We start from the raw sequence: 13,762 nt of genomic DNA, 5'->3' as shown, positions 1-13,762 counted from the left end.
GCGCAAAATGATTTATATACTTATATACATACAAAAATTTAAAGGTAATAGTTTTTTTTTCATATCAAAAACAATAAAAATGATGAGTTAATATTTTATAATTACTAATATGCATTTATATTAACCAGCGGTGCCAAATTTCCTGTCGGAGTTCGCTAGTCGTTTAAATGTCTATAAATTGTTGTCAGCTTATAAATAAATAAACACTATTTGATAATTATATTTCTAATAAATTTATTGAAATTATTTTCAATATAATAATATAAATAATAATAGTAATTTATATTATTATTTTTATTATTAATATTATTATTTTCAATATTATTATTATACATAATAGCCGTCGTTACTTCGGCAGAAATAACTGAAATAATGATAATTAAAATAAAACACTATTGTTATATTTAATATTTATAAATTTTTGAATTTACAGCATTCTGGTAATATCGTTGTACCATGATGATATAAAGTCATTCAATATTTAAATTTATACAACAGTAGCGAAAACAATCGCTTATTATCATTAAATTCACTATAACTGTAGGATACATTAAATTCATCGAATTAGATGTATATCCATTATCAAAAAAAGGATATGTACAGCAACATTGACAAATTTTTAGTACCCAACAATAGTATCACGGCAACTGTAACTGTAATTGTAACTGCGATTGTAACGGTAACAGCCGATAGGATAATCCCTGGCGAACACATCACTTTACGGGAGACTAATACGGTACGTGAATATTCCGAGAGCGTGAACGACGTCTACAAAATCGACAAACAGCAATGAGACAAGTAAGAGATAGAATAACTGCTAGGCTGGCGCCCAAAACAGCCCCTGCCCATCCTGCAGGGCCAACAACACTGTTATTATTATTTGATACCGGACCTCCGCAAGTCTCATCAGACTCATCATTAGGCTCGACTAGACTGATATTGAGTCCACCTGACGGCAAATTGATGTTTGGACAATTTACGACACCATTGCATAGAAGACGCTCAGGTATGCAGCCCGTATTACGTGGACACTGAAATCCACACTCTTGTAGTTTTTGAGTGTTAAGTTGACCACTACTATCCCGAGGTAGTCGAAAAAGTTCCGTCCAAGCAATCTTGAATGCCACCCTCGCCGGTGCCATCGATCCGGTGAATTGTATAACAACAGGAGGTGGTTCGCCGTCTGGTATTCTCGGCTGACCTAATTGTACTGCGGAAAATATTGGCATTTCTCTGACATTACTGACATTCTCTCCACAAATCGCTAAGTAAGGTTCCGTTATACCGGCTAAAAATATTTCCAACTTTCCATCCTCGCAAGACCTAGATGCAAACTTAATCTTGTCAAAGTGCAACCACAAATCTTTGTCAGGATTGACTCGTAGCTCCCAAATACACTTGATTGACCGAGGAGGGCTGACGTAACTAAGAGCTTCATAGCTGGGAAACTCAATCTCCCCGTCGGTTGCTGGTGGTAGTAAAGCTGCACCACAGAGTGGACTATGGACAAACTCGTAACTTGCTTTAAAGAGTGCTGATGATTGCTTAAAATAACTCGGGGCAGCATGGCTGCCATCAAGAAAAAATTTAAGCTCCAACTTTTCTCCACGAGAAACTACTTTTAAGGGGGGCGTAGGGGGAGTCAATTTACATATGCAATGACCCTTGTCTGCTTCAAGATTTGGTTCACGTACAATCACTTTATCAGCATGGCTGTCCCAGCAATGATTACATTGAGCATAAGGGTTGTCTTTAAAAGTTACCGATTCGACGGTCAGTATCACTCTTGCAAATAATCTTTTATCGGTTATGAAAGTATAGGTGCATGACAAGTCATTTGGTGGATCACCTGACCGTTTGTATAAGAGACTGTTGAGAGGTGAACGCAGTTGCCCAGAATGAGCTTTCCATGAAGCAAATGTTTCGTCACACTCGGTATTAGGTACTGGTTCTCCAAACCTACTGGCATTGAAAAAGTCATAATGTGCCCAATAATACAGTGAGCTACCAGAATAACTTCCAGTTTTGCTTTCAAATCTAACAAACATAGCATTAGATGTTGAAACAAAATCATGCTTTTCCATAGGTTTGCTGAAAGTATCGCAAAAAGTTTTTATGATTCTAGCATCATCTGGCCAGTTCGCATCATAAAGGGTGAGGCTTTCACCACAGTCACCGTCATATGGTTGAATAGGAGATTCGATTCGATTGACTCGAAAACTGGGAAAGTATAACCTAGCAATTTCTCCCGGGCGACCTCTCAAAAGATACGTACAACTTGTATGCGGAGGGTACCAATGAGCTACGGACAAAAATATCCCTTCACCTCCATTTTGAAGATTATCACTGCTTAAAAGCCAATCACAACTACCGTTTTTGACTCCCGCTGTTTCAACATGAGCTGGCCAATTACCAACATTGAAATGAAATCCAGTATTCAAAAGTGGTCCAGCAGGAGAAGACACGAATTCAACATAAAGATCGGCACTGGTGCCAATTATGCTGTAAGGGAACTTTCCCATACCGCAGAAGGTTCCGATTACTGGCGCTGTTTCATTCATACCATCATAAACACGAATATAGTCAAAAGGGCAGTGTTGGGATCCAGAACTTATTGGTCGCATTGGACATGTCATAATATTTTCACATCGTTGCCCATCAATGTTAAACTCTTCATTTTCAATGTATAGTTTGATGAAAGGCTGTCTAGTATTAAGTTTGTATTTGCAATGGAGTGCTCGAGGATATATGCCAGGGTAAGCAGGACTTTGTACATAACATGTCTGAAGTCGACAGTCTTTGAAATCACGTTCGCAATAACTTCCAGGTACAACTACACCTCTGCGATTAGGATAAAGCTCAGGATGTTGACCATACCGAAGGTAAACCTCAAATTGCTGTTCAGCTCTCGAATCAAAGCTAAAGTAGGTCTGGTCCGTGAAATTGTCAGCATGAAAGAGAACCCGTACGAAACTGGTTTCCGATATGAATGTTTGAGGTTGTTCAGATTCCCCACAAAAGACTCCTGGCTCCTTGCGGTTACTCACTGATGTCTTAGTATTTCCATCTGTAATCTGTAACATAAATACCGTTACATTACTCTCAATCAGTTGAGATATGATTAAAATTGAATAAATTGATGATTTTTTAACTTCCCGCTAAGAAAATCGAAGATTTTCAAAAATCGGGAAGTTATTGGTTTTACCCCGTTTTGCAAAAATCGAGTTTTCATCAGATCTCGACGTTTTAAATTAAGGTCTCAGAAAGCTTCCCTGACTATCCCCGCAATGGTGTCTGTATGTATTTATGTATGTGTGTGTGTGTGTGTGTGTGTGTGTGTGTTTGTGTGTGTGTAAATCTCTCATAACTTTTAAACGGCTCGACCGTCAAAGTTGGTTGATTCGTTCGTGAGTTATCGTTAACGAAAGAAAACCAAAAAAAGTGTTTTTTTTCGGAATTACTCCGAAATTCCTAGTTCGATCAAATTAAACTTAAAGATTTTCAATGAGGCTTAGAAAACTGCGTTGAATGCCGCTAACTGCGTAAAAATCGGTTCATTCATTCAAAAGTTATTGCGGTTTGAAAATTTGCAAAATAGTGTTTCATCAATTTCCATCAGACTTTTGAGCTCGAAGAGCTCAAAAGCATACAAAAGCTATTTCTTTGAGCTCGGAGAGCTTAAAATAACACACAAATTGTATTTTTGAGCTTGAAGAGCTCAGAAACGTCGTAAGTGCAATTTCAAGCGTTTAGGTATGGAATTGGCGGGAAGTTGCAGGGGTAGCCTTCAGGGTCAACCGTTTTCCTAATTTTTTTTTTCAAATTTCTTATGAAATTATGTTAGTTTCTTATGTCTTGAGAGCTCTCTTCCAAAATCAGTTTAGCGAATTTCTAGGAGTTGCTAAAGATTTTTTTTAACTTTCAAAGTAGAGTACTTTAAAAAATTTTTTTGAGTGACTTCTCAATAGATGTCAACGAACTTTTTATTTTTTCTATCAAATTAACATACTCAAGAATGGAAATAAAGCATGAGATATAAATTAAAGTTAGAAAAACGATTTTTACTACCATAATTCAAGTAACAAACATTTCGCCGGTATATACCTTAAGATGTTTCGTGCTTTAATGAAGTGTTTGCCCTCATTAAAATAATTTAAGTCAAAAATACATGTTGAAATATAATAAATATATTTCAAAAACTTATTAAAACTGAATAAATACAATAAATAAAACTACATAAAATATGTATATAAAATGTATTCGATACTTCACTTTTGACCGATTTTTTTATATATGTGTTATATATTTTAATTATAATTGAAATAGGTTGAAAACATATCTTTTCTATACTAATATTATAAAGAGGAAAGATTTGATTGTTTGTTTCTTTGTTTGTTTGCATTGAATAGGCTCCAAAATTACTGAACCGATTTGAAAAATTTTTTCACTGCTGGGAAGCTACACTATCCCCGAATGACATAGGCTATATTATATTATACTAGCTGTTACCCGCCCGCTCCGCTGGGCACTTCATAGAGTTGTATTTTTAGAGATCTAGACTTGAAATTTAATGGGAGTATTGTTTAAATTTGTACAGATTTCAAATTTTATCAGATTGGCCCGTTCCTTTTATCCCTGTGATTATTCTAGCTAATATTCATTGTAAATTTTAATGTGCAATCACTATGACATTCCAGTGGTTTTTTTCCAAAAATGAATAATGACTGAAACGAAGAAAAAAATTTGAAATGATCATTAAAAGTTTCAGTTAAAGTAATTGCGCGTCTCATAAGTGAAGTTGAAATTTGGCTAGCTTAAAGCGTGACGAATTTTGCCGTTAATTTAAATTTCCTCCGTGACATCAATTTTTCATAGAAACTTATTTGTACATGTTTTTAACGAATTCTCTTAGAATAAATAGCCAAATTCCTTTTTCACATCTCAAGTGCTTAGAAAATGCATTCATTTCAATCTGTTACGTTCCCGCGATCCGGTAATAAGAACAATTCATGGGTTATGTGATCAGCAAAAATAAAATGTATGTAAAATTCTTAGTCCGTTGAGTGAATAGCTACATGTAAAGTTAAATTTTGGAAACTTTACAATGACTTTTTTTGCCGCTGCCAAAGAGACGATTGTTGTGAGAAAATATAATTATTAAAAAAGGAAAATATTTAAATCCGTTGGCCTTGGAGGCCATTCCCGTAAGTTCCTGTTTCTCTTGCGATTCTATCAAATTCTACATCTGTAGGAACTGTATTTGAAAAGTATAAATTTTTTGACAATTATCACTCCCACACTCTAATATGGGAGAGGAATTTCATAAGATCCTATTCGAGAAAATTTCTACATTATAAACAAAAGGTTTCAACAAAACTTCAAGTCCATAGAAACTTTTGTTTGGAAATGAGAGATTTTCATTGTTAACACCCCCGCAATCCCTTCTAGGTTTAGAATTCGAGAAAATCCATTCTTAGCTGAACTTGACATCATACACGAAGATTCTCACCAAATTTAGAGTCTGTAGAAGTTACAGTTTGGAAATTAAAATTTTAGATTTTAGCACCCATCCCCGCAATTCCTATCGGAAATAGTCTTTATTGAAGTTCATTGTGAGATGATCTCTACATGAGAAATAAAAGATTTTTACCAAATTTAGAGTTTTTAGAAGCTATATTTTGGAAATTAAGATTTTTTATTGTTAACACCCACCCCTGCGATCCTTATTGGAGGTAATTCGTTGTAAAGTCCGTTCTTAAATAATTTCTATATTATATGTAGAAGACTCTTACTAAATTTGGGGTCTGTAGGAGCTATAGCTTGGAAAATAAAAATTTTATTTGTTAACAACTACCCCCACAAACCCCTGTGAGGTGAACCATCGTGAAATTCGTTCGTATATTATTTCTACATCTCTTACAGAAAATTCTTACCCAATTTAGAATATATGGGAGCTGTAGTTTATAAACGGAAATTTTTTATTGTTAACGCCCCCGCAATTCTCTTTGAGGTAGAATATCGTAGAATTCGTTCATAAATTATTTTTCCATCACTTACAGAAAGTTCCTACAAAATTTGGAGTCTGTAAGAGCTAAAACTTTAAAATTCAAAATTTTCATTGTTTATACCCATCCCCGCAACCCCTGTGGGGTAAGATATCGTAAAATCCGTTTATAGATTATTTCTATATCTCTAACAGAAGATTCCTACCAAATTTGGAGTCGATAGAAACTATAGTTTAAGAACGGGAATTTTTCATTGTTAACGCCGTCGCAAACCCCTTTGGGGGAGGAATTTAATAAAATCCATTCTTAGCTGAACTTGACAGGAAAATTATACCGGAAGATTTCTACCAAATTTAGAGTCTATAAAAGTTACAGTTTGGAAATTGAAATTGAAAATTCTAACACTCACCCCCGCAATCGCTATTGAAGGTAGAATTTATTGAAATCCTCATTTAGATCACTTCTACATCACACATAGAAGACTCACCGAATTTGGAGTCTGTAGGAGCTATAGCTCGGAAATTTAAAATTGTAATTGTTAACACCCACCCCCGAAATCCATATTTGGAGTAGGTTATCATTAAATACGCTCTTTGATCATTTCTACCTCAAATATAGCAGATTCTTACCAAATTTAGAGCCTGTGGGAGCTTTAGCTTAGAAATTTAAAATTTTCATTGTTAGTACCCACCCCCGCAATCCATATTTGGAGGAGGTTGTTATAAAATCCACTATTAGATCATTTCTGGATCACATATAAATGATTCCTACCAAATTTGAAACCTATAGGAGCTATAGTTTAGAAATTTTTTATTTTCATTGTTAACCCCTACCCCGCAATCTTTATTGGGGATGAGTTATCATAAAATCCGCTCATAGATAATTTCTACATCACATATAGGAGATTCCTACTAAATTTGGAGTAGATAGGAGCTATAGTTTAAAAATGGGAATTTTCCATTGACAACGCCTCCGCAACCCCCCTTGTGGGTGGAATTTCGTAAAATCCGTTCTTAGCTGACCTCTACTCGGCGAAAGGAATATTCCTACAAAATTTCAAATCTCTACGCCTTATGGTTCCAGAGATATCGTGATGAGTCAATATATAGGTGGAAATCTCATATATATATATATATATATATATATATATATATATATATATATATATATATATATATATATATATATATATATATATATATATATATAGATTATAGTATATTATATCATAATTAAGTTTGAAATTTTTGTTAAATACCCGTACGAAGCTGGGGCAGACTGCTAGTAATATATAAAAAAATAATTACAAAATATATAAAATTTATAAGAAAATTGGCCAAAAGTTAGTTATTAAAATAGTTATTTTTCCAATAATATATATAATTTTTTTTTTTTTTTTTTTTTTTTTTCTAGAGTCGGTTTTAACTGCTGTGGTCTGTTGGGGTTTTTTGGGTTGTGAGAATCTTAACCTACGCGGCAAGGGTCAAATCTCAACCAAGTTGGTTTCTAAGACCAGCTTGCGATTCGAACCCACGCCTGGCCGGTGAGTTAGTTCGAGTGCTCTATAGGTCGTGCGCCTTTGACCTCTCGGCTAACGTCGCTGGTTCCCAATAATATTGTATCCAGTGAAATGCCATAATTCTATTAATTGAATGATTTAATAATTAAACATTTGTTAGGTTCAATATAATTTCGATTACATTGTCAATAGATGTCAATGTACAAAGTTAAAAATCACTTTTCTTGCTCTCCTAGCCGAAAGTACACTCTTCCGGGACGCACTTCAATCCAGGAAGAGCGACTTTTATGGCCTGCTCTAACGCATGCGCGCTACGCATATTTTCTGGCCAGCAGCACAGAACTTCGCTTTCTTTCGTATTTTCGTGGCGCAACCGACCTATACAGCAAGTTTCAACTGTGTATATATATATATATATATATATAGCATATATATATATATATATATATATATATATATATATATATATATATATATAACAGTCACAACATCGTCTGTATCTAACGTGTCAGCACATAAACTAACCAAAAAATGCCAAATAAATAAAAATAATTTCTAACTAGATTATTGTTAATGAACTATTTAATAATAATATTGCACAAATAGTTTATATAAAAATTTTAGAAAATAAAATACAAAAGTTTTAAAGATTTTATTTGCTTTCTTTTATATTTTGACAGCTAGTAAAGCAATGTTTATAAAACAATCTATGTACTCTACAAGCTTTTAATAATTTAATTTCAATCTTTCTTAGCTGTCTAATTAAAAACTAATTTTTAATCAACTTAAAAAAATTAATTTCGTTATTAAATCGAGTTTAAATATTTGTGACGAGTTCTGTGCATGTTATCTCTCTTAATCAGAGCATTTGTTAGTAAACTTTAAAATAACTTATTTTTTTTTATTTATTAATTTTTACTTTTTTATTATGCCCGCCCCGACCAGCAAAACCTCGGCTTCGCCTCGGCTTTTTAAAAGTCGGGCGGCGCTCCCCTCACCTCCGGCAAAACCCCTTCCCCGGGGTTGCGTACTTTCGACTGGAGAGCGAGAAAAATAGTATACAACCCACGACCAGAATGTTAGATGCCCTGACGTATGTGATATGATGGAAATCCAACCAAGGAAATCCAACTTTCTGGCCTTGGGTCGTAATATACTATTTATTTTTCAACATCAACTTATAAGGCAGTTCGATAATAATGATATCATTTATCCTTACAAGTCAGAAATTACACGGTGAGAAATTTCCATTATTTTTTATTCTGCATGGATTTTAGATATTACAATGGTGCATATTACTAGTGAACCTTATTGACTCAGAATAAAATTTTACAATGGCCCATAGTAATTTCCGAAACAAATGAAATCAGACATAGTAAACGGTAGAAATTGAAATGTACCATAGTAAAATGAAATATGCAATAATTTAAATTTCCGAATGTACTATAACAAAAAAAAGGTGTGTGTGCGATTCACACACGATAGAAGTGAAACTTCAGTGAATCGACAAAAGAATGAGATGAATATTTATAACAAGGGTAGGATAATTACAAAGTTTAATTGTTCAAAAATGAAAGTATTTTGATTAATTTTAAAAGATATTTTATATTTTATTTAACATATGTTACATAATCTATTACTCAAGTTCCATATTTTCAGTTTCAACAAATGATACAAGAGGCTTATGATAACTAAAATACGATACAAATATTTTAGTTTCAATTTGGTTGATATATCTTTGGAACACTGCATCTATTACCGTTTTTGATCTTGTAGTTGATTGAGTGCGATTGTTACACATTTTTAAATAAAATGTTGTATCGAGAAACTCAATCAAAGGAAGCGCTGTATCTGATGCAAAATTTATGTTAAAATCCCCACTTAAAATCATCGGAATTTTATCATAATTCTTTTGAGAATTCGCGATACCTTTGGGGTATATTTGATCAAATTTTCATGTATAAATTCAATAACTGATTTTATTGATTGGTTGGGAAAGATGTAAATTGCTACGATCAAAATTAAATCTCCTTGGTCATTTCTGCTCTCACAGGCACATATTTCTCCAACTTTCGAAAGCTGAACAGACAATGATTCTAGCTGTTGTGCATTGAGATCCATTTGTGGCGTAACAACACGGGCTCCATCATTTACGTTGTGATAAATGGCTACCCGCCTGCCCTCGTACGTGGTCTTTTGTAATTAACAACAATATTAAAATTTGGAATGTCTACAATATCTTCATTATTCATCCATGTCTCCGAAAGAATTAAAAATTTGACGATGACACTATATTGTCATGTTGCAGATCTTGTACATGAGCTCGTAAGCTTTGACAGTTAAAGGTAAACAGTGACATCCCTTTTCTTTTATTTAAGAAATCATATAAAACATTTGTAATTGTCTCAAGTCGATTCAAGTTCAGCCTTCGAAATTCATGTTGTAGATCAATTGTAGATACTGACGCTCTTCGGTCTGAAAAACATTGATATATTAGTTTATACTTAAAACAGGATTAAAAAATATTTACACTTACCATTTATTACATCAGTCACATTGACACTTATATCTGAACATCTATTTTGATTGTTCAATAATTGTTTTTTACGTGCACGAAACTCGCGACTACGTTCTTGTTGAACTTTTGCTGAATTTTTTCATTTTAATTTCATTTTTGCGTCGATATTGACGACACATTTTCGGCATTAGTTTTCGGCATTTTATAAAATTTATTATTTAGTACAAGATATAAAAATACTCACAAACAGTTAAATAATAACACACCACGCTATCTTACTAAAACGCTGTAATACGCAGCCGCATACAGTGTACAGTAAGCTCACGTAGTTTTCACATGCACTACACACGTTAAATGCTCAAATACAAGCACGTATTAAACAGTGTGCAATATACATACACACTGACATCTGCTCTCTCGCTCTGGCTCACAAATTACAGGCGACTATGCTTAGAAGACGGGAGTGGGGACGCTACGAAGTATGGCACAAAGAGGAGAGACCGATAATATACAAATTGTATGTATATTTCTGTCTCATTCTTTCCCCTGGCTTCATCCTACACATTTTTGTATTTGTGTCTCTTACCTGTCGTTTTTTCGTTGCATCCGGTTTGAAATCACAACGATTCTAAAGAAGTTTCACTTCAAAAAATAAGAAAACGTTTGTAAAAAATAAAAAATTTTAGAGTAAAAAATGTTTTTAGCAATCAAAAAAAATATCAAACCAAACAAGATTTTTTTTGTTTGCAATAATTTTTAAAAATATTTTTTTAAAATATAGTTTTTTTTATTTTTTTTTTCATTTTTAACAATGAACGTAGGATTTATTTTGGCAGATAATTTTATTATGAATAATTATAAACACAATATATAACACTTTTAAATTATTTTTTATTATTATTAGAAGTGTCGGTTGCAGGTTAACCATCAAATGTTTGTTTTCATTTTAATTTTTCACGGTAAATTATTAAATATTTTATTATTTATGAATCTTACAAATTTTCATTAACTATTCATGTGTTGATGGATTTATAAACTAATATTTATTTTAAACTTAATGTTTATTGCAATTTTCATAACACCGTTAACCACTACTGATAGCGTCTGTAGACTTATGTTGACAAAACAAAGCAGCTCGAAAAAATGAAAGAGCGCGCGTCGCGACTGACGCGCATACGTTTACTATGGGACATTTGAAAATTTCATAGTCACAATTTTAAATTTAAACCGAGTACACGTGACTAAATGTGAAACTTTTTTATAAATTTTTATTGTCGACTGAGCAACAGAAATTTTACTATGGAACTATAATGAAAAGTTTCAAGCACACTAACAGTTTTTGTTCTGTCAGTTTACGAAAATTTTTTATATATGTTTATGTAACAGTTGCATGGTCAAATTTACTATGGTCCCTAGTAAATATTGATTGGTACAATATGATATTCTTAAATTTTTATGGTAATATTTTGAATTGAGTCATTAAGGTTCAGTCGTATTATGTATGCATAGTAAATTTCTACAGAAATTTCTCACCGTGTATAAATGTTTAAAAAAATTCGTAAGAACATAGTTGACTGTAAAGGGTGATTTAAAGTTAAAAAATTGTTTTTCCAACAAACATGAACAGATTTAAACTTGAGCCAAGCAAAACGGACGATCGACAGCTAGTTATTAAAATGTACAAAATACCAGTTCTATAACAATTTTTAACTGTCTCAAGAGAACTATCTCTAAACTTTACCCAAATTGAATCCACTGTCTTTCGTAGTGACATAACGGAGCTTCCGGCAAACGATAGAATACTCCACTGGTTTGCTACGGGCGCCAACTACCAGCCGTTCTCATTTAATATCCGGCATGCATGCTATTGGAGCTTCGTTAACTCAGAGCAAATTATCATATCACCCGAGGGCATCCACAGTCATCGTTCAGTTTACTCGCTAGTTCTCTTTCTCTTCCTTTCTATTTTCAGTAATCTACTTTAATCAAATTTATTATGTTATAATAATTATACAAAAGTTAATCACACTAAATAAGTGTATTTAATATTTCGGATTTATAAATTTATTTATTTATCTCGTTAAAATTTTTGAGTTTCAATATTACACATTAAATACTGAGTCATTTTTAATTTTTAAGCAATGTAATTTAATTAATGAGGGATTTAATGCTTATACATGGAATTGAGCCAACCATGAATTCACGGGCCGTGAAACGTCGTTTGTAAAAGCAAAATTGTGTGAAAGGGGTGTTCAGATTTGGATGTGTACCCTTCGGGCAATTTCGTGTAGCGTCAATGGTGCTCAGCTCTACGTCCGGTTGATTTGGCTACAGGGTTTGCAGTTGCTACGCGTTAATTAGGCGTTGCGGGCCGTGCGTTTCCCACAAATTCGATGTTATGTTTTTGCTTACCAAGCTGCTCTTCGTTATTATTTTGAGTAAAATTATTTTAATTAATAATTCGTGATTTATTGTTAGTGAATTAACGAGAGTATCCAATTTACTCGATTTTATAAATATTATTGCCATTATTATAATTACTATTACGATTATTATTATTTTATGTAATTAAATTTATTAAAAGAATGTGTTATTGAATTCTGCATTTCGAGTAATACTAAAGGATAATTTTAATTCGAGATTAATGAATCATATTTACACACGAAAATTTATGCCATTTTGTTTATAATAAAATTTTAATTTACAACTTATAAACTATAAAAATTTGGTGGAATATTGATCAACATATCTATATATATATATATATATATATAGGAGCTGTTCTATAGATAGATTGACTCATCACGATATCTCAGGAACTATCGAACCTAGAAACTTGAAATTTGGTAGGAATATTATTTTTGCCACGTAGAGGTCAGCTAAGAACGGATTTTAAGAAATTCCACCACCAAAGGAATTTGCAGGGGCGTTAACAATAAAAAATTTCCGTTTTCAAACTATAGCTCCTATCGACTCCAAATTTGGTAGGAATCTTCTGTAAGAGATGTAGAAATAAACTATGAACGAATTTTACGATATCTCATCCCGACAGGGAGTTGCGAGGGTGGGTATTAACAATGAAAATTTTAAATTTCAGAGGTATAGCTCTTATATGCTCGAAATTCAGTAAGAATCTGCTATATGTGAGGTCGAAATGATCTAAGAGCGGATTTTATGACAACCTATTCCCAATATGGATTGCGGGGGTGGGTGTTAACAATGAAAATTTAAAATTTTCAAACTATAGCTCCTATAGGTTCCAAATTTGGTGAGAATCTGCTATATGTGAGGTAGGAATGATCTAAGAGCGGATTTTATGACAACCTACTTCCAATATGGATTTCGGGGGTGGGTGTTAACAATGAAAAATTCCCGATTTTAAACTATAGCTTTATACACTGATAAAAAAATTGACTTGACTCAAGAGCCAAACTCTTGAACCAAGAATTCCACTTTGAAGAAAATGATTTTCTTGAGTCAAGAGAATAAATTCTTGACTCAAGAAAATTTTCTTAGACCAAGAATAATTTCTTAGCTCAAGAATTTTTTCTCTTGACTCAAGAAAATCATTTTCTTCAAAATGGTATTCTTGGTTCAAGAGTTTGGCTCTTGAGTCAAGTCAATTTTTTTATCAGTGTAGGCTCCAAATTAGGTAGGAATTTTCTGTTCGAGATGTAGAAATAATATACGAACGAATTTTACGATAGCTTACCTTACAGG

The 13,762-nt window shown here is 33.0% G+C and overlaps 1 protein-coding gene across 4 annotated transcripts in view; it reads right to left on the bottom strand.

The window, feature by feature from the left end:
• Positions 1 to 322: 322 nt before the first annotated feature.
• The window catches only part of LOC123259339, a 108,717-nt gene continuing 95,277 nt past the window's right edge, over positions 323 to 13,762 (bottom strand). For all 4 annotated transcript variants that reach the window (XM_044719758.1, XM_044719760.1, XM_044719756.1 and 1 more), the window contains exon 4: positions 323 to 3,074. In XM_044719758.1, the coding sequence (XP_044575693.1) occupies positions 729 to 3,074 (2,346 nt within the window). In that variant the 3' untranslated portion in view covers positions 323 to 728. The remainder of the gene's footprint in view (positions 3,075 to 13,762) is intronic.

This window comes from Cotesia glomerata, linkage group LG2 (assembly GCF_020080835.1).
Source record: "Cotesia glomerata isolate CgM1 linkage group LG2, MPM_Cglom_v2.3, whole genome shotgun sequence".
Classification (NCBI taxonomy): Eukaryota; Metazoa; Arthropoda; class Insecta; order Hymenoptera; family Braconidae; genus Cotesia; species Cotesia glomerata.
Note: the sequence above shows the minus strand (reverse complement) of the source record. Positions and strands in the feature narration are given on the sequence as shown.